Genomic DNA, 22,350 nt, shown 5'->3' on the forward strand with positions numbered 1-22,350 from the left:
AGAGCCACGGAAATGGAAACACCTCAGCGCATCACAACGAGACTGCCACGCCAGAAGAACAAAGTGAGTGACCGTTACAAAACATTTTCGTGCAAACATCAGTCCAGCTTCCAGAGTGACATCGCCTCTTACTAAGTTTTCTCTTCTTCCACAGGATGACCACTGCATTTACGAAAAGACTATGTAACATCAGTATGACCTTATTGTAAAGTTGTTTTTGTAATGCCATTTTGTCTGAAGATGAGGTATTACCTAGAAACATGTTGCTAACTAAATGAGTAATACAATAGTTGACAAAGTTTGTGACTGGTAGCGGTAATTGAAAAAAAAGAAACCATTTACACATTTCAAAAATGTTCGTGGGTGTATTAGATGCTCCCACGTCTCGCCATATGAGGGTAAGTAATGCGCAAAGAAACAGTGCTGATCATGATCGTCTTGTTGGTGCAAGTGTTACGTTGTGGAGAGCTTTATGTCGCATGGGCTTACTTACCTCCAAATCACGATTCGGTCCTCGGTCAACGTTATTGTGACACTGTACTGCTTTCCCATGCGCATTCCGCCCTGACCTCATTTTTATGGATGGTAATGCGTCACCACATCCAACTGTGTAGGTGGAGGAGGTCATGAAGCAGGAGCATATTTGGCGAATGGACTAACCTGCCCGTTCTCCCGGCTTCAGTCCTGTCGATCACGTGTGGAATGCGTTGGGTAACCGTATTACTGCACGTCCACAAGCACGATCATACGGCTGGTGGGGAAATGGAGCGCTCTACCAGAAGAACACCTTACCCACCTTGTGTCCGTCATGGGAGCACGCTACAGCGCATGCGCAGCTCTCTGTTATCACACGCCCCATTAAGAACCAGGTCGCGTCCTTTTAAATGCCAGGGGACCGCCGTGAATTGCGGTGACTTAAGTGTAACGCAATCTTTCAATAAAGGTATCACTTCCGTTCACCTCTCTGACGTGCTACAGTTACGTTCCGTACTATACTGCAGCAGTTCTTTCTATGTGTGGTCCTCTTGTCATCAAGCATAACACATCATGCAAAAGTTGCTTTCGTCCTTAAGTATTGCAAACCATTGTCGGTAAAAGACCAGTACACAGTTGTTGTAGTGGCTACATGAAGGGAAGTTTTCAAGAGACAGCTAAGCCAATGCAAGTCTGCAGATTTTCAAGGCTCTTGTATTTATAACTAAAAATATTCAGGGTTGCTCGGCCGCATCATATCCCTCTTCATATTCTTCTACACGATCTACGTTTAGCCCCATCTTTTGGGATCCCTTCAAAAACCACCACTGCATACTATCTCAACTGAACACCCCATTTGATGTGAACACAAACCCCAGCAGCAGGATCGAAGCATAGATCATGTAGAAGTAACTGAATAGGTGCACGACGCGGAGTAGCAACCCAAAGGATTTTATAAAGGGCAAATGAATGAGAATGAGACAGCTGGATGAAGAAGGAAGTGAACTGTTTGTTATTTCAAATGTAATTGTCATAACTGTTAAGGGGGTAGGACTTCAAACGGGCCGACTTGGAGCAGGAGAGGCACCACAGGACATTATAATTTCCACTGTCTATACTTTTACAAATAAATTCATAAAACTTTAACAGCATGACCAGGAATGATTCAGGATTCATACTTATAGCAGTGGAAGCTCAAAAATGTAACAAAACACATTTTTTACATGTGAAATTTCATCATTTTTCCACTTACTACTGCCTGCATTTGTTGCTATAGATACACTTATCTTCCTAAGTAAGAGAGATTCTTGGATGACTTTTGCACAGCATGCAAACGATAGTTACAGGTGTATGAAAGTCTATAAGTTATTTAATTTATGAAGAAATAAATTAACTGTTACATTTTAAAGTTCATGTTTAGAAAAAATTCAAGTTTTATAGTTAATTATCTCAATTTTTCCACAGTTTTTTAATAGGTTTGCAAAATTCTAGAGTTTCATACACCTGTAACTACTGTTCGTATGCTATGAAAAATTCATCGAAGAATCTCTCTTACTTAGGAAGAAAAGTGTACCTATAGCAACAAATGCAGTCAGTAATAAGTTAAAGAACGATGAAATTTCACATGTAAAAAAGGTATTTTGCTACGTTTTTGAACTTCCACTGCGGTGAGTGTGAGTCCTCAGTCCTTCCTGGTCATAGTGACAAAGTTTTATGAATTTATTTGTAAAAGTATAGACAGTAGAAATTAAAATGTCCTGCGGTGACTCTCCTGCTCCAGGTCGGCCCGTTTGACGTCCTACCACCCCCCCCCCCCCCCCCTTAATTAAAGATCCCACAGTGAGGCAAGAACGGTAAATATCTTCATGGGAAAATGTTTGCTGCTATCTAAGGACACATGCTTTTACCCGCGACTGTACATCTCTGTCCGAAGCAAGTCGACGGCTACTGATGTCTTTATTCAGGGCTCCAAGGACACAGAAGTCGCATGAGGAGAGATCGAGACTGTATGTTGGACATATAAGGGATGACAATGAAACTTATGCAGCATACATTGACATGTTTCGCAAACAACTGTGCGTTACTTGTGGGCCCTGATCCAGAATATCAATGAGCAGCGGGTTGATGGGCGACATCATTCTGTTGTAGGATAATTCTCGCCAATACGTTGTCAAGATTCTTTCAAGTGCGTTGTAGAAGTCTCGTTGGGAAGCCCTTACACGTCCTCCTTACGGTCCCAATCTCTCCCCAAGGAATTTCCATATTTTTGGAGCCCTTAACAAAGACATTCGTGCCCGTGGATTTGCTTCGGACGAACAGGTGCACGACTGGGTATAATCACGGTTCCGTAGTCAAACGCAAACATTTTTCTATGAATGCGTTGACCGTCTTGTTTCAAAGAGGGTTAAATTTGTTAACAGTTATAATGGTTGCTTTTGAAAGAATAAACGGCTTTCCATTTGTCTCGTTTTCATTTGAAAGAATAAATGGCTTTCCATTTGTCTCGTTTTCATTTGACTGCCGCTTATACCTCCACAGCTAGACCATTTGCTAGGCACAGAGTGCTGGACAGTATTTAATGTCCCCACAGCAAATACCCTCTACCATGCACCAATTAATCATTTTCAATCAAACCATCCACATTCATTCACTTTGGAAAAGTTATCTGACCTGATTTTCTCGTAATATATGCGGTGACAGCTCGTCGACGCCAAAGTATTTTCTAATGCATTTATTCTTTGAAATAACAGAGGTGCATATATGCATTCTCCATGGTTGTTAGAAGGGTAACTAGGACAGCTTCTGGAGTATCTGTTGAGGGATCGACGTGTTTCTGAGAGATACATATTCTGCTTTTCTTCTCGCAAAAGCGAGCCAATTAACATTCGTGCCGCTAGCGGTTTGTTTTGTAGAGAGATTGTAAAAGGAAAATAATTAAGGCGTGGAATCACCGGAGATCTGGACATGTAATGGAGATCGATTTAATACACGATTTCCTCCATAAATAAGGTTTGTTACTTTTTTGTTCTTGAGTGAATGAACGAATAAGTTTTTTCTGAATCATTTTTTGATCACATTGGGCCTGTAATTAGTGGGGAAGTTACAGCTGTGTCGAAGAGAGCCTGCAATCACTGAGTCTGTGTTAAGTCGTCCAAAAACGCTTCGTACACATCTGGAATTCGCAATCTTCCGTAAAAGGAACAAATTGTCCAAACGATTGATTCTCCCGACTGACTGCAGTGTTCAACAATAATAATAAATGTAAAGATCTCTTACAGCAAGCCAGTCGCTGATTACCAAGACGAAGAACTCCACCAAAGATTCTGTTTGGCTGATTTCTTTACCACTATATCAAGTAATGAAATCTTATATTAAAAACTATACATAGATAAAGGAGGCAAAGAGAGAGAGCGAATGAAAAATAGATATAATACTAATAATCCGCCATTAGTCTAATTTTTCGCCTGACTTATCACGGATCAGCCAAGAACTGGGAGGGCATTACTTTACTGTATAGACTTATGTGTGAAGACAACAGATACACGTCTATACGGACAAGACATTACACAGAGATAGCGGCTAGCTGCATTGATCAACTGTTCTTAGATTAAGAGACGGCAACTTATTATCCGAACATTAAAATGTTAAAAGTACTCACCTAGCGAGCGTCTCCCTGGAGAGCCAGTCGCGGTTGCGCAGCAACGCCCGCCCGCAGAAGGCAGCGGCCAGCAGGAGTGCCGCAGCCACCAGCAGCGGCCGGCCGCGGTGGCCGAGCCGGCCCCACAGCAGCTGCGCGCCGTAGCTCACCAGCAGCACCCCACCTAAGCTGCCAGCGACGCCTCAGTCACCCCGCCACACTCACCACCAGCACTCCGATACCACAGGACATTTGACATCCACAACACTAACCGCAAGTGTACCGTTATCCCGTCAGTATCGGAAAGAAGTGTCACATTGCCAGTACTGCAGGGGATAAGCTTTTTTGAAACAAAAAAGGATTAAGACACAAAAGAATGAAAGACATTAGTTGCCAGTGGGTATTGGTTATCATTGGGACAAGTTGAAAATTTGTGCCGGAGCAGCATTCGAACCCGAGTATCCTGCTTACTATGCAGATACGCTGACCACTACACCACCCGGACACAGTGATAACAACAACCGCGTGGACTACCCTAGCACACTACCTATCAAACAAAAATTCTCAACTTATGCCACACACTAGTGATGTAATTAGTGTCTGAGAGCCGTCTCCCGACGGCAGTCCACACAGCTGTGGTAACACCTCTGTCCAGAGCGCATCTGCCTATTAAGCGGAAGACTGAGGTTCTAATGCTGGTCAGGCACAAATTTTTAAACTCGCCCCTGTCCACTGGCAGCTAATATCTATAATTTCTTTATGTCGCGGTTCATAGTGGCTGTAGGATCAATATGGTGTCTGTTCTTTCAGAGATGTCCAAACAAACAGATATACTACTGGCCATTAAAATTGCTACACCAAGAAGAAATGCAGATGATAAACGGTTATTCATTGGACAAATATGTTATACAACTGACATTTTCACCCAATTTCGGTGCATAGATCCTGAGAAATCAGTACTCATAACAACCACCTCTGACCGTAATAACTGCCTTGATATGCCTGGGCATTGAGTGAAACAGACCTTGGATAGCATGTACAGGTACAGCTGCCCATGCACCTTCAACACGATACCACAGTTCATCAGGAGTAGTGGCTGGCGTATTGTGAAGAGCCAGTTGCTCGGCCACAATTGACCACACGTTTCCAATTGGTGAGCCATCTGTAGAATGTGCTGGGCAGGGCAGTAGTCGAACATTATCTGTATCCAGAAAGGCCCGTACAGGACCTGCAACATGCGGTCGTGCATTATCCTGCTGAAATGTAGGGTTTTCGAAGGGTTCGAATGAAGGGTAGAGCCACGGGTCGTAACACATCTTATATGTAACGTCCACTGTTCAAAGTGCCGTCAATGCGAGCATGAGGTGACGGAGACGTGTAACGAATAGCACCCCATACCATCACGCCGGGTGATACTCCAGTATGGCGATGACGAATACAGGCTTCGAATGTGCGTTCACTGCGATTTCTCCAAACACGGATGCGACCATCATGATACTGTAAACAGAAACTGGATTCATATGAAGGAATGACGTTTTGCCATTCGTGCACCCAGGTTCGTCGTTGAGTACACCATTGCAGGCGCTCCTGGCTGTGATGCAGCGTCAAGGGTAACAGCAGCCATGGTCTCCGAGCTGATAGTCCACGCTGCTGCAAACCTCGTCGAACTGTTTGTGCAGATGGTTTTTGTCTTGCAAACGTCCCCATCTGTTGACTCAGGGATCGAGACATGGCTGCAAGATCCGCTACAGCCATGCGGATAAGATGCTCGTCATCTCGACTGCTAATGATACGAGGTCGTTGGAATCCAGCACGGCGTTCCGTATTACCCTCCTGAATCCACCGGTTCCATATTCTGCTAACAGTCGTTGGATCTCGACCAACGACAGCAGCAATGTCGCGATACGATAAACCGCAATCGCGATAAGCTACAATCCGACCGACCTTTATGAAAGTCGGAATCGAGATGGTACCTATATCTCGTCCTTACACGAGGCATTATAACAACGTTTCACCAGGCAACTCCGGTCAACTGCTGTTTGTGTATGAGAAATCGGTCGGAAACTTTCCTCGTGTCAGCACGTTGTAGGTGTCGCCATCGGCGCCAACCTTGCGTGAATGCTCTGAAAAGCTAATCATTTGCATATCACAGCATCTTCTTCCTGTCGAGCAGATAAAAATATGCTATCTTCTCATGAATCAGTTTAATTATAAGTTCACTAGACCAAACAACAGTTACCCATGGCAGACATGTGAACATCACATTAATACCATGTATCATTGTCTCTATCTCTGATAACGACCCCAGATCAGAGAGCTAAAGAGTACGCAGTTAATTGAGTTACGCCCTATGCAACTAATGTCACTCGCTGTTGATTAGATTATTTAGAAGTGTCAAACTGCGAGGATGTTCGCCTTCATAGCTGAGTGGTAAGTGCAACTGACTGCCAGAACGAGGACTTGTGTTCTATTTCCAGTACTGCCAGGGAGTTTTCATTGGTGAGCGTACTGATATGGGGTGCACTCAGCGCCATGAGTCCAACTGAGGAGCTGCAGTTCTGAGGTCAAGAAGCCCAAGAAAAACCGGGACAGTGGTGTGCTGATCACATGCCACTCCACACCACATCCAATGACGCCAGGCCTCCATTGACACCAGAGGATGACATGGCGTTGTGTCGTGCTTGATTTGCCCGTTTAGGACAAGAACACGAAACATAAAAGGAAACTTGCAAGAATATTAATAATTATGTTCCAGTTATTGTTCTAAATAGTCTTTGACTTTTTATATTCGTTAAAAATCTTGTTGATTTAGAGAATCAGCGAAGATGCAATTAGAGTACCTCAGTGTTTCTCAAAGTGCTCAGTCGTCTAAACTCTGCTGCTGTCATCTTTGTTAAGCCAAATCCCTTCTAGCAGACTTCGCAGTCTGTAGGCTGACAGGTCAGCCTGCTACCTGCAAAATTCCGATGTATGGGCTGGAACAGTCTTTAGGTGGCATGGCGGAAGACACAAACCTAGAGCGATGTTGCATGGATTTAACCAACTCGGCCTCAATACCTGACTAGACGTGGCACCTACCAGCTGGCACCAAATTCCTGGTCTCTGAGGGGACCCAAATTCAAAGTCTGCAGCTGGGTGCACCCCATACCTGACCTACTGATGGGAGCTGCTTGCCTGTCCAGCACTTCTTTGCCTTCTTGCGAGCAGAACACCTAATGTAGCAATGCACTCTGAAGGTAGCTGACACAGCGACTGTGGCAGCCTTGTCGCCTTCTGGCATCTGTGCAGTACCAACACGCTGCTTTGTCTCATGCTGACATGGGCTCTGGCATTTGTGGTCGATTCACACCATCGGGAACCCACCAGCTGCTGCTGTACGAAACCTTAAACTGATTATCATGTTCGTATCATTGCGATTATAATTCCACAACTGCCAAGTAAGTGGTGCTTTCCACTCATTGCCCTGCTCACCATCCTGAATCATCCTAACGTCTTACAGTCCCACCGACCATTGGACCATCCTGACGCTTATGGGGGCGCTTACTAATAACTAGTGCAACCAGAAGCGACTAGGCAGTTTTACCCAGTAGCAATACTTAGAGGGTCGCTATCATACTACAGTACTGATGAAAATATAGGAGAAATGGTCATCCATGAAGTAGAAATGAACTTTCCGGTTGATTTTCATTGTAATCAACTTAGGTGATCCACAGTTATGGCATGGAGAATACTAATAAAACATCACAGCCGTACTTCCAGCCTTTGTATACTTTGGGTCCAGTTTATGACCCACTGAAAATAAGCAGCCTTCTGTGCAACTGCGACCAAAGGCATTACGGGAGGACCTGACTCAAGATGTCCATTGGATGAAATTGGTTATGCTGGTCCTGCACTCGCTGACAGCAACGCTTCATGTTGGATTGAAATCGTTTGTCATTATCAAGGAATGACATCTCCCCGAGTAGCACACCATTCCCTGCAGACGTGTTGGATAGTCTGCACTGCTATATCAATAAACTGGTCTGCTTCATCACGGTCATGAACATGTTGAAATATCATAGATCCTTTCTGTGGTATCTCCAGTCGAACCCTCTTACTGCTCCATTTCTCTACAGCCATTTGACACTGTTGCACATACGCCCTCTGCACAAACGATACTGTCTGATCTGCTCAGTGCAAGACCATAGTCAGCCACAGTGGCGAGTTAAAATTCTTCTTGCTGTGCTGCCTTAGTCCTCTATGTAACGGGAGGTGGTGTCCAATCAAATCCAACTTGGGCAGAGCCACTATAAACATTCCTGCTCAGATCCCAGCAGTATCTCCTAACCAATCGAAGATCCCATGTAGGTCAATCAAACTTCGTCTATGTCTAGCCGCTTCATATGCTAGCTGCTGGTGTACAAGTTCCTGGTAGGCATCATGATTCCAGGGCTCGATTCAAAAGGGATTCAAAACCACCATGTAGCGACCACTTCCAGGGTGGATTCATATAGTCTCCAGCCATCTCCAAGTGGATTTTGGCTGGGAGCGTGCGCGGCTGACTGACTGCCTGACTGCTGCAGCAAGCAGGCTGTACAGCATAATTTCGGCTGCTGCCCTCCGAAGCTTGACTTTGAGCTCTCGTCTGCAAGGCCATCACCAGCCACTGATCCTTGGCTGTGGCAGCACTCCTGTCTGTGTCCATGTGAGATCGCTTCCAAACACGCAGCCTTGTGGTGTGCTGAGATAGGCACTGGAGCCCGGGAGTCAATCCACGCCATTGATTAGCCGCCGTCAACCACTGTATGAATAAAGAATGTATTTGTTTCTTGATATGTTCTAGGTCTACGACAATTAAGTTGCTAGTATTGTGCAACCCATCGTCCTGCACATACCGCTATGGGTTAGAGGCGCCCTTTCTGAGAATTAATGGTGACTGCAGCCCCGATACTATTACAGAAGTCCGTAGTCATACCTTATGTCAGTGATGAAGTATTTCTAGATCGATAGCTACCAGTTGTACATCACTGATAGCTCTGTTATCCCACCAGGTTGCTCCATTCAGGGTGACTAACATTTAGAGCAGCTAGCTTACAAGATTTATTCAAGAAATAGTGTACCAAGTCTTCTCAGAATAAAGGTTTAGTCAGGCAATAAAAAAATACACGAATGTTACTAAGGTGCACACGTTGTCTAAGCAGTTTTTGCATCCGTAAACTATATACCAACTTGCATTAAAGAAATGGTCTAGATAAGGGGACATTTAACAGCAACTTCCTGAATTTCAGCCTCGGTTCTGAAGCCGCGATCAGCCAGGTGCTTCTTTAGTGGTGTGAAGACATGAAAATCTTAAACGTAAGACCATGTGAGGCACAACCAAGACCTTATGCATTAAGAATTTACTGTGCGACCACACACACCTTTCGGAAGAAATTCCGTTCTTTCCATTCGAATCGGCATCTGCAATAGTTGCAGGGTAGGAAAATAATTGGAAGAAATCATGGATTCTCAGAGGACGAGAAAATCAACCAGCATCACGCCTTCTGTCACCCAAACGAATTTGGACATGACTTTTCCACGCTTACCTTTCGTTTGAAATTCTTACGGGGGTGCGGGAAGGCGAGGAAAAAGACGAGCGGTCTCTTCATGACATTGACGATTTCTTCATCTCAAAAACTTCATCATAGCTAAAGTTACAACCCGAATCCCTTAGCTTGATTCTCATCTCTATATTTGAAATCCACTAACATTTAGGGCAGATAGCTTACAAGATTGATTCAAGGAATAGGGTACCAAGTCTTCTCAGAATAAAAGGTTTATTTCTGTATACGAAATCCACTATACTGTCAATGTAGATGCTGACTTCCTGAGTACTCTGCCTAACAAGAATGCCATGATTGGCTTGATTAAACCCTTCGACACACCGTTCGTTGTCATCTGAAATGGCTGTCGTTGGCAGCCCTGCCATTTTACTCGTTTCACACACGTCTTCTGCCTTCATAAATTTCATGGCACCAAAACCGCACCTCTTGTTGTGACATAACACTCGTTTCCTGATCTGCAACTGGAGACCTCTTCTTCGTACATATTGACTTCGACTGCCTATCTTTACTGTCACCAGCTCCACATTAAACAGCATGTAGAGTCTCAGATGCTTAGCTGCTTCCATCTTCCGGTGACGGTCTTAACCAATGGCCATATTTCTTGTCTTGACCCAGATTTTGACTCATATAGGATATTTAGATGCCTTACTTATTAAACCACAATCCTAAAATGAAAGGTGTTTCTTATTAGTACAAGAGGTAATGGAGAATTCTAGGAAAAATCATACAAAAACATGTCGCGGACATACATTTGCGCTCAGAGTGTAACACTGCCAGACATACACTGTGTGATCAAAATATCCGGACACCTGTCTGAAAATGACTTACAGGTTCGTGGTACCCTCCATTGGTAATGCTGGAATTCAATATGGTGTTGGCCCATCCTTAGCCTTGATGACAGCCTCCACTCTCCCAGACATACGTTCAGTCAGGTGCTGGAAGGTTTCTTGGGGGAGTAGAAGCCCATTCTTCATGGAGTGCTGCACTGAGGAGAGGTATCTATGTCGGTCGGTGAGGCCTTCCACGAAGTCCGCGATCCAAAACATCCCAAATGTGTTCTGTAGGATTCAGGTCATAACTTTGTGCAGGCCAGTCCATTATAGGGATGTTATTGTTTTGTAACCACTCTGTCACAGGACGTGCATTATGAACAGGTGCTCGATCGTGCTGAATGATGCATTCGCCATCCCCGAATTGCTCTTCAACAGTGGAAAGCAAGAAGGCGGTAAAAACATCAGTGTAGGCCTGCGCTGTGATAGTGCCACGCAAAACAACAAAGGGTACAAACACCTTCCATGAAAAACACGACCACACCGTAACACCACCGCCTCCGAATTTTACTTTTGCCACTACACACGCTGGCAGATGACGTTCACCGGGCATTCGCCATACCCACAACCTGCCATCGAACCGCCACATTGTGTACCGTGATTCGTCACGCCACACAATGTTTTTCCACTGTTCATTCGTTCAATGTTTAAGCTCCTTACACGAAGCGAGGCGTCGTTTGGCATTTACCGGTGTGATGTGTGGCTTATGAGCAGCTGCTCCAGCATGAAATTCAAGTTTTCTCACCTCCCACCTGTCATAGTACTTGCAGTGGATCCTGAAGCAGTCTGGAATTCCTGTGAGACGTTCTGGATAGACGTCTGCCTATTACACATTACGACCCTCTTCAACTGTCGACGGTCTCTGTCAGTCAACAGACGAGGTCCGCCTGTGCGCTTTTATGCTGTATGTGTGCCTTCACGTTTCCACTTCACCATCACATCGGAAACAGTGGACCTAGGGATGTTTAGGTGTGTGTAAATCACGCCTACAGACGCATGACACAAGTGACACCCAGTCGCCTGACCACGTTCGAATTCCGTGAGTTCCACAGAGTACCTATTCTGCTCTCTCACGATATCTAGTTACTGCTGAGGTAACTGATATGGCGTACCTAGGAGTATGTGGCGGCACAGTGCACCTAATATGAAAAACATATGTTTTGGGGGATGTCCGGATACTTTTGGTCACATAGTGTAACATCCACTGCTGTCGATACATCGTTCACTCTTATGTAGCTTTATGAGGTTGTCGTGGCAACAGTCAAGACGTAATAACATGCACTGGGAACAGCTGAAACAGTTCTGTTATTCCAAGTGGAAGTATCAGAAATAGTATTTTGCTGTTGTTCAACTAACAACGTAAATCGACTGACATCTTCCACGTACAGTCAAACGCATCATCAAGGCCGAGTTCTGCCTGAAAAAATTTCAGCAACTTGCAGACAAGGCTTCGCAATTTACCTTCCACAGATCACACAGTTTGGGTATGGAAGAACGAATGTTAACCCGAATAGAATGAAACATTACAGCTTTTAAAGAAGTAAACCAACTCCAGAGAGGTCAATTCTGGACGAGTACTTGATTCGCTTTAGCATCAGTGTTGGGACAGAAATTGTGGGTGACATTCTGCGAAACAAGTTATTAAGTTCTGGTCATCATCAGTCTCTTTGAAAAAAATTACCATCGCTGTTACGTTACCCCTGTGAGAGGCAACGCGTACTAATTGGTCAAAAGTATCTGGACACCTGTCATCGGCCGTTAATAGGAGCTATGTCCACACTTCACGGCTTTAATTCTGCTGGGACCCTTTCAGTGAGGTGTCTGAACTTCTTTTGAGGAATGACAGCTCGTTCTGCCTCAAGAGCAGAAACCAGAGGAGGTAGTGACGTTGGGCGCCGGTTTCTGCAACCAAGTCGACGTTCTAAATCGTTCCAAATTTTCTCTATTGGATACTGATCCAGTCCTTCTCAGGAATGTCATTTCCCACAAACTACTGCCTCACAGATGATGCTGTATGACAGGGTGCATTGTCATGCTGATATATTCATCGTCTCCGTAGTAGTCCTCTACAGTATACGGTACGAAATTAGCGTTTCCTTGAGCGAAATAGGGAGGCCACATCCTAACCACGAAGAGCGCTACCATATGTAACGCCTTCTTCTCCACACGTCACTATTAGCAATGAACGTGATGACAGATATGGTTCCCCAGACATTCGCCATATTCTTCGCGATTGACACAAAATACAACGTAATCTATCAATCCTAATTATTTGTTTCCAGGCATCCATTCTCCCACGGCGTTGTCTTTACATCACACCACGTGTTGCTAAGCACTGACCACTGACACGTATGGCTCATGAAGAGCTGTTCAGCCTATTTACCCCATTCTTTGTAACTCCTTACACACGGTCACTGTGTTAGCTGGATCACTAGTAGTGGGCTTGACCAGCTTTAGAAGGGCTCTAGTGTTGTTACTCACGTGATATCCAATAAACTAGTTATTGGATATTACGTATTCGAAGATACTGAGGTCTCCTGATCGGCCCAGTCTGCTGTTACAGCTTCTCTGCTGACAACACAATACACCCCCGCCCCCTCCCCCGCTTCTTTTTATACTGGCGTGTCCGCCTCTCGTGACGACTGGTACTCCATTCCGAATTATGTAGCAGTGTTCAGATACTTTTGATCAGACAGTGCGTATGATTTACGCAGAATGAGGAACCACCCCATTCGGTACACCTAGCATTACTGTACGTAGTACAATTTTAATGGTAGGAGATCCAGTAACACGGTCTTCCTGTTCGCCTGACTTCAATCCTTCAGATTTTTGGCTGTGGTGATAGTTAAAGTCAATGGTATAATTCACACCCATTAATAACGTGTACTCGTTTCAAGACGATGTTTCCGATGCATATGAACAAATCTTAGGGTAGGCACTTTGGTCTGCACGGCTTCTGAATTTTTTAGGGGAAGACCTGAATGCTGTGTAGGAACGTGTGGTGATCACTGAGCTGTTCGGTGAGCAGCTGTAGTTACTGAATCTTTAGCCTGGCACAAAGTCCCAAGTGACTAGAGAAAGGAGCAGGTGACTCCAGTACAGAAGAAGGGAAAAAGAACAGACCCGCAGAACCACAGATCAGTATCCCTAACTTTGGTCTGCTGCAGAATCCTTGATCATATTCTCAGCTAATAAACTTTCTTGAGACTGAGAAGCTTATGTCCACGAATCACCATGGTTTAAAAAGCATTTCAGATTCCATATAACAGTCAGATTCCGTATTTATAGGTTTCTGGAAAGCATTTGACAGGGTTCCCCACTGTAGGCTGTTTACGAAGGGGTGACCACATGGAATAAATTCACCGATATGTGAGTGGCTCGAAGACTTCTTAAGTAATGGAACTGAGTATGTTGTCCTCGGCGACGAATGTTCCTCAGAGGGCAAGGCATCGTCATGAGTGCCACAGTTAACTGTTACAGGACCACTGTTGTGCTCTATATACATAAATGATTTGGCGGGCAGGTGGTCCGCGATCTGCAGTTGTTTACTGATGATGCTGTGGTGTACAGCAAGGTGTCAAAATTGAGTGACTGTAGGAAGATACAAGACAATTTAAAAAAATTTCCAGTTTATGTCATGAATAGGAGATAGCTCTGAATGTGGAAAAACATAAGTTAATGCAGGTGAGTAGGAAGAAAAAAACCTATAATATTCCGTTAAAGTATTACTAGTGTCCTGCTTGACACAGTTCGTTTAACTATCTCGGTGTAACGTTGCAGAGCGATATGAAATGGAACGAGCATGTGAGATATGTGGTGGAGTAGGCGAAAGGTCGACTTCGGTTTATTGGGAGGGTTTGGGGGGGGGGGGGGGGTTGAATTGTTTGTAGGAGACCAGACAGCGAGGTCATCGGTCTCATCGGATTAGGGAAGGACGGGGAAGGAAGTAGGCCGTGCCCTTTCAAAGGAACCATCCCGGTATTTGCCTGGAGCGATTTAGGGAAATCACAGAAAACGCAAATCAGGATGGCCAGACGCGGGTTTGAACCGTCGTCCTTCCGAATGCGAGTCAAGTGTTCTAAGAGGGTACAGGAAACAGTGGTTCACCAGTAAAGGGGATCGCATGTAGGACACTCGTGTGACCTATTCTTGAGTATGGCTTGAGTGTCCGGGATTCGTACCAGGCCAGATTGAAGGAAGACATCGAAGCAGTCCAGGCGTGGAGAGCTAGATTTGTTACCGGCAGGTTCGAACAACAAATAAGTTTTACGGAGATTCTTCGGGAACTCAAATGAGAATCCCTGGAGGGAAGGCGACGTTCGTTTAGAAAAACACTACCATAGAGAACCGGAATTTGAAGCTCGCTGACAAACGATGCTACTGCTGCCAACATAAGTTGCGTGTAAGAACCACGAAGATAAGATTCGAGAAATTAAGTCTCAAAAGAAGACAGAGAGATATTCGTTTTTCCCTTGCACTGTTTGCGTGTTTGCGGGTGGAACCGGAAAAGAAATTAACAGCACAACGCACTACTGTGTAGATATAGAAGTGTCGTTACAAGTACGCTTGTGGTGTAAGATAAAGTTTGAACGATGATAAAGAGGACGTTGCGTCGTCTGAAGCTTGGGATGGGCAGCCAGTCAGCCGGTGCACGGTAACGACGGAGACGCAACCTCGGGAACAAACGAGGCGAGGCGTGGGCGGTTAGATAATGAGACGCAGGCCAGCCATGTCTCTCTCTCTGTCTCTCTTCCTCTCTCTTTCTCTCTCGCTGAAATGTACGGATGACGGTACCCTGGTGTAAACTACGCTTTCCTATACGGCCTTATCTGAAAGTGACGGTTATTTGCTAGAGTGATTGTCAGTTGTTGTTGCCAGTGGAATTAGCCTGCAAGAAGGGGTGGATTGCAATTTGTTTGCTAGTTGGCAGTGCTCAATAATATTTCTGTTACTGATAATGGTGCTCAATAGTATTTCTGTTACTGGTAAAGGTTAATCAACAAATTTTTTACTGGTGTGTGGTTGGAACGGTATATTGTGCCAGATCGCCGTTAGGGCGGCGTCTTGATTCATGCATTTAGTTTCCTTACCGTGTGGCTTTCCTTGGTTTTGGTCTCGGCATGGGTCTTGTGTTTTGTTGGTGTGGTATGAGATTGCCTCCTAGAACCAAACAGTGTATCTTCAAGGTATACAGTTCAGTTTATATTTAGTATAAATTCAATGGTTTCTCTGATGTACTAGACATGAAGATTTTTCCTCGTTCCTCATTTCTTCTGAATTAGTACTAAGGTAATTTTTTTATTGGTTACTTGTGTTGCTGATGTATGCCTTTTATGTAATATTAAATGAGAGTCACATTTTTCTAAATGCATTATTTGTCTAAAAGCTCTTACCATTCAGTGCACTCGTGGCGCCAACTACATAGAGGAACCAAAGACACTGGTACACCTGCCTAACATCGTGTAGGCCCCCAGGAGCACTCAGAAGTGCCGCAACAGGAGGAGGCATGGATTCGGCTAATGTCTGAAGAATTGGTGCCGGGAAATGACATCATGAATCCTGCAGGGCTGTCCATAAATCCGTAACAGTACGACGGGGTGGAGATATCTTCTGAACAGCACATTGTAGGGAATCCCAGATATGTTCAATAATATTTATGTCTGGAGAGTTTGGTGGCCAGCGAATGTGTTTAAACTCAGAAGAGTGTTCCTGAAGCCACTCTGTAGCAATTCTGGACGTGTAGTGTGTCGTACTGTCCTGCTGGAATTGACAATCGACCTGAATGCACAATCGACCTGAATGGATGCTGGTGATCAGACAGGATGCTTACGTACGTGCCACTTGTCAGAGTAGTATCTAGACGTATCAGGGGTCCCATGTCACTCCAATTGCACACGCCCGACACCATTACAGATCATCTGCCCGCTCGAACAGTCCCCTGCTGACATTCAGTGTCCAGAGATTCGTGAGGTTGTCTCCATACCCGTATATGTCCATCTGATCGATACAATTTGAAACGGGACTCGTCCGACTAGGCAAGATGTTTCCAGTCATCAACAGTACAATGTCGGTGTTGACGGGCCCAGACGATGCGTAAAACTTTGTATCGTGCAGCCATCAAGGGTATATGAGTGTGCCTTCGGCTCTGAAAGCCTATATCGATGATGTTTCGGTGAATAGTTCACACGCTGACACTTGTTGATGGCCCAGCATTAAAATCTGCATCAATTTGTCAAATGATTGTACTTCTGTCACGGTGAACGATTCCGTCCAGTCGTCGTTAGTCCCGTTCTTGCAGGATCTTATTCGGGCCGCAGGGACGTCGAGGATTTGATGTTTTATTGATTCGTGATATTTACGGTACACTCGTGAAATGGTCGTACGCCAAAACCTCTCTTCATCGCTACCTCGTAGACGCTCTGTTCCATCGCTCGTGCGCCGACTATAACACAACGTTCAGACTCGCTGAAGTCTTGATAACCCGACATTGTAGCAGCAGTAACCGATCTAACATTTGCGCCAGACACTTGTTGCATTATATAGGCGTTGCCGACTACAGCACCGTATTCTGCCTGTTTACATATCTCTGTATTTCAATACCCATGTCTGTACCACTTTCTTTGGCACTCCAGTGTATTAAGGTTTCACTTTTAATTGTTTTCAATATTTAGTGTGCTGCCGGCGCCAGTATCACATCAGATCTAGTTGCTTGTACACGTATGTCCAAAGGTATTCACGTATGCTTATATAAGGGCTGTTTTATTTTTGCTACCTCTGATCACCCGCTAAATTAAAGCCTTACAACAACCACAGAAGTGTTGTGTGGTGTCTCCAATATGCCCATCGATCATGTTACGTTGTACTTGTTAGTCCGAATATCTAGTTACCAGCTAAAGATGCTTAGAACAATAGTGTCTCCAGCCAAACGTAAGTGCCTGCTGAAGGGTTCTGCCTGATTTCATGCATCCCACATAACGTAACTCTCACGCGTTTCCTTCTTCATGACAACGCTCGGCCGCACACTGCAGGTGCAACAAGAACGCGCCTGCAGCCTTTATGATGGAACGTGTTTGATCAGCCAACCAGCAGCCCGGACCTTGCATCCTCTGGTTTTCATTTCTTCACTCGCATGAAGCACAGACTATGAGGACAGAAATTGGGCACACAGCGAGCTGTAGACCAGCATACAGAACTGGAGAAATTCACCTTCTATGACGATGGTACTCGAAATTTCGGACCGTATTACGAAAAATGTCTAAGTTCCAGCGGCGGCTATGTAGGGAAGTAGCTAGAATCTACAGATAATTGTTAGAAATAAAACTTTTTTTTTCACTGAGGTTTCAATTTCGCGGCCGATCGGAGGTTGAAAAAACACGCCTGTTGTAATTTATGCGATTTAGGAGTCGTTTTTTAAGTTTAGTAGAAACAGGAATTAACAGCTAGTAATTTGTAAACGTCCTTTAGTGATTTTGAAAATGAAGATTGATTTGTCTTATCACTAATTTTATTCAAATGTATATGGCTATTACGCTATGGCACTTTGTCCGATTGTGACTTAATGCATGCAGCAATGTGTAAAGCTATGACTGTTTTCGTTAACAAATTTGATTTGCTGCTTGGAATGTTTGAAACCATCACGTTCCACTTTCCATGCCACCCTAGAGCAGATCCTGCAGTGTCAAGAGACAGACTGCTATCATAGGAAGAATGGCCCATATCTGAGTAAGTAGTTGTTTGCGAACATATGTACTACTTTGAGTAACACTGTGTCCTTTAAGACAGTAGGACATAATTTTTAAACACATTGTATAGATGATGCGTATTCAATATGTAATGCTACACACATTTTTCTCTTTCAGTTTCTACTTAAAAAATGGGGGATTGGTCTGAGGCATAGTGGAATTTACCAGCTTCAGCCCCTAAAGCGTAACGAAGTTCCGGGAGGTGCTGGTGTTGTACACAGCATCCAGAATGGTGTCTCTAACGCAGGTGTGTTACAAGCAGGAACCTGTCATTTAGTTCCTTTTGGGGGAAAACCAGAGCATCTAAGATATTCATACCGACTGCCGAATGTCTATGGAGACCTGGCAATAAACAAAAGCACAGTGAGTCGTTGGGTGAGGCATCCGTCATCATCACAACAAGGTCTCGCAACCCTGTCCGATTTCCTGTGTCCTGGACGACTGAAGTGTTGCAACGTGCGGACACTCTCATTAGAGGTGACCAACAGATCATAATGAAATATCTCGATGCTCAACTGTATGTCCCTGTTGGTAGTGCTTACACATTCGTCCACCACCTAGGGTGCTCAAAGGTGTGTGTCCGCTGTGTTTCTGTTTGGCCCAGTGAAGGATGTACTCTGCTGTAAGCAGAATGCGGGCAGTGAGATAGTTACTGATGCAGCATACCGTTGTCTCCGGCGTCATCCAGTACAGCGGTATCACGAAAGCATAAAGGTCCTCCGAGAATCGTGGGCTAAGGCCGTCGCTTTGAGCGGAAATTACGTTGAAAAATAGGGTTTTGTAGCCAAAATATTGGGGAATAACGTGGTGTACTTGAAATCCTGAATAAAGCCAACCTACTTTCAGACAAAATGTGTTGCATTACTTGTTGAACGCCCCTCGTAGAGTATTATTTGCAGCGGCAAGCAAGCACTTTCAGCTACAGAAGTGGAAAAAGCTGGCGCGGCTGTACCTGGGCATGTAGAGGACGCGCTCGGCGAGCACGAAGCCGACGGTGATGAAGAGGTTGGACGCCGGCAGGAAGGGCAGCGTCAGCAGCAGCACCCCCAGCAGCACCGCCGGCGGCCGCTGCGGCTGCGGAGCACACACAGCGCGCCCAGCCCCATCAGCTCCTGTGTCTCAGAGGTTAAATCTGGATTCCAAGTCTACTGTTTCCCACGTAGATCTCAAGGTGGCACAATAAATCCTCTTTTGGTCGTAATGATTAACACACAGTTAGAAAAAATGAAGTATCCTCAAGGACAACATTTTATTGACAGGTGAGGTGACAGGTAGTTCATCGTTAGTAGAGAGTATGATAACACACTCAGGCCAAATGCATTGTCCGTGACACAGTGAAGGGCGGCCAGGCAGTCTCTAACATTCTGCGTGGTGTCTGTTTGTTCTAAGTCATGTCTCCCTACCACTTTCGCGCAACGACGCTCTGAGCGTGTTTTTAGGGAATTGACTAGTTTGAACCTGCGACCTGTTGCTGGTAAGGAGAAGCCAGACCACACATGACATGTAGAGTTCAGAAGAGTTGAGTGAGACTAGAGATGATACAATCAAATACTTAATGATTTCAGCGTCAGCTCCACTGCACTCCCTGTAAAAGAATCTTAATACTAACTAAATTTAGTGGAAGGGGTTCAAGGCTTTCCTACTTTTAGTTAGCTGGCAAAATAATGCCGAGAAAGCAGTTAAGTTTACCATTGGAAATTTTATTCTACTCACAAAACATTGTTTATAAATTGCACTATTGGTAAAAGGAAATATTTTAATACAGGATGATAAAAACCAGATGCGTTCAACAAAAATGTGAACGAATATTCCCTGAATGGGTTTCCAAGTTCTACAATGGATCAAAGGATGACCTATGCCATATCACATCTATAATCTAAATTTAAGTTAAGTTTCATAAAAGAGAAAACTATCAAATTGGTCTACAATGACCCTCAATTATCTTTAATTATCTATTTAACTTGTTGTAAATTACAGTGGCTGATATGGCTTCTCAATAATTATATAACAGAAAAATTATCGCGTTTCAGATTTTAACTTCTAGTAGCAAATGTGAATACCACGAAGTTTAATTGACGATCGACACTAGTATTACGTAAAAAGGGGATGTAACTGATGAGACTTCTGCAGTTCTGAGTGAAGCCTTATGGCGGCGGCACGTGCGTTCATTACCTTGTCAGTGTTTAGGCAGCGTCAGGGGGCGGCGGGCGGCGCACCTCCACACCTCGCCGTCTCGGAAGCAACTCTCTCCTAACTTCTCCTTACTACAATTTACTGAAGTTAGTTTAAAAAGTAATATCTGGCTGTGTTTTCAACTGACCAATCAGGATCTCAATGTTAACCTTAAGCTCTGCCTACAAAAATTCTGTCTATCCAATCAGAAACGTTATACTTTCGTGGTGGGGCTATGTTTTTAACGTTTCCATCGCAACAGAGACACATATAGTCGCACGCTAAAACTTTCAGCTGGTGTGGTCCTTTTAGTGTTATCTTAAGATCTATACTGTTCTTCTGGAGGCCCCTATCTTTTAACATGGGCTGGGGGGTGGTCCTGGCGATCGGCTGGCCACGTGGGTGTCCGTCCCTTATCGTAGGGCCTCCTAGCCTACACGACTCTGCTCTCGGCTCCTGTTCTCGTTTCTTCCCCCGCAACTGCGTCTGTTTCACGGTGAGAAGGTATGACGCATTTAGGCGTTCTTGTGTTAGTCCGTGGTATTCCATTTGCTCACTCGCTGATCGTATTACTTTTGATAAATCTCAGGATTTATTCGGAGCTACGTGACATACTGCCGGATTTGCTATCATGTCAGTGTTTTCATGGAAGGTGTTGGATTAACCTGACACCTTACAAGTCGTATCAATGCACACCGTACCACCTCTCCCCCACCCTCACCACCCATCCCCTATTCATGCGTCCCACCTCTGGCGGCAACAAGGTAATTTGTTCTCTCATGCAAACGATTGTACACGTGCCGAATGGTACCCCGGGATGGTCTCTAGAGGAACGGAAGGTTTCCAATGATTGGAAAAGAGCGCAGGTAGTTCCAGTTTTCAAGAAGGAACGTCGAGCAGATGCACAAAACTATAGGCCTACATCTCTGACACCGATCTGTTGTAGAATTTTAGAACATGTTTTTTGCTCGCGTATCTGTCGTTTTTGGAAACCCAGAATCTACTCTGTAGGAATCAACATGAATTCCGGAAACAGCGATCGTGTGAGACCCAACTCGCTTTATTTGTTCATGAGACCCAGAAAATATTAGATACAGGCTCCCAGGTAGATGCTATTTTCCTTGACTTCCGGAAGGCGTTCGATACAGTTCCGCACTGTCGCCTGATAAACAAAGTAAGAGCCCACGGAATATCAGACCAGCTGTGTGGCTGGATTGAAGAGTTTTTAGCAAACAGAACACAGCATGTTGTTCTCACTGGAGAGACGTCTACAGACGTTAAAGTAACCTCTGGCGTGCCACAGGGAAGTGTTATGGGACCATGGCTTTTCCCAGTATATATAAATGACCTAGTAGATAGTATCGGAAGGTCCATGCGGCTTTTCGCGGATGATGCTGTAGTGTACAGAGAGGTTGCAGCATTAGAAAATTGCAGCGAAAGGCAGTAAGATCTGCAGCGGATAGGCACTTGGTGCAGGGAGTGGCAACTGACCCTTAACATAGACAAATGTAATGTATTGCCAATACATCCAAAGAAGGATCCTTTATTGTATGATTATATGATAGTGGAACTAACACTGGTAGCAGTTACTTCTGTAAAATATCTGGGAGTATGCGTATGGGACGATTTGAATTGGAATGAACATATAAAATTAATGGTTGGTAAGGTGGGTGCAAGGTTGAGATTAATTGGGAGAGTCCTTAGAAAATGTAGTTCATCAACAAAGGAGGTGGCTTACAAAACACTCGTTCGACCTATACTTGAGTATTGCTCATCAGTGTGGGATCTGTTCCAGGTTGGGTTGACAGAGGAGATAGAGAAGATCCAAAGAAGAGCGGCGCGTTTCGTCTCAGGGTTATTTGGTAAGCGTGATAGCGTTACAGAGATCGTTAGCAAACTCAAGTGGCAGACTC

At 44.6% G+C, this 22,350-nt stretch overlaps 1 protein-coding gene across 1 annotated transcript in view; it reads right to left on the minus strand.

The window, feature by feature from the left end:
* Window positions 1-22,350, minus strand: part of LOC124709073 (protein O-mannosyl-transferase TMTC1-like) — a 170,237-nt gene that overhangs the window by 124,373 nt on the left and 23,514 nt on the right. Inside the window, exons 3-4 of the mRNA XM_047240721.1 lie at window positions 19,218-19,339; window positions 4,133-4,300 (exon numbers count right to left, since the gene is read on the minus strand). Coding sequence (XP_047096677.1) covers window positions 4,133-4,300; window positions 19,218-19,339 — 290 coding nt within the window. The remainder of the gene's footprint in view (window positions 1-4,132; window positions 4,301-19,217; window positions 19,340-22,350) is intronic.

Source organism: Schistocerca piceifrons, chromosome 7 (genome assembly GCF_021461385.2).
Source record: "Schistocerca piceifrons isolate TAMUIC-IGC-003096 chromosome 7, iqSchPice1.1, whole genome shotgun sequence".
NCBI lineage: Eukaryota > Metazoa > Arthropoda > Insecta > Orthoptera > Acrididae > Schistocerca > Schistocerca piceifrons.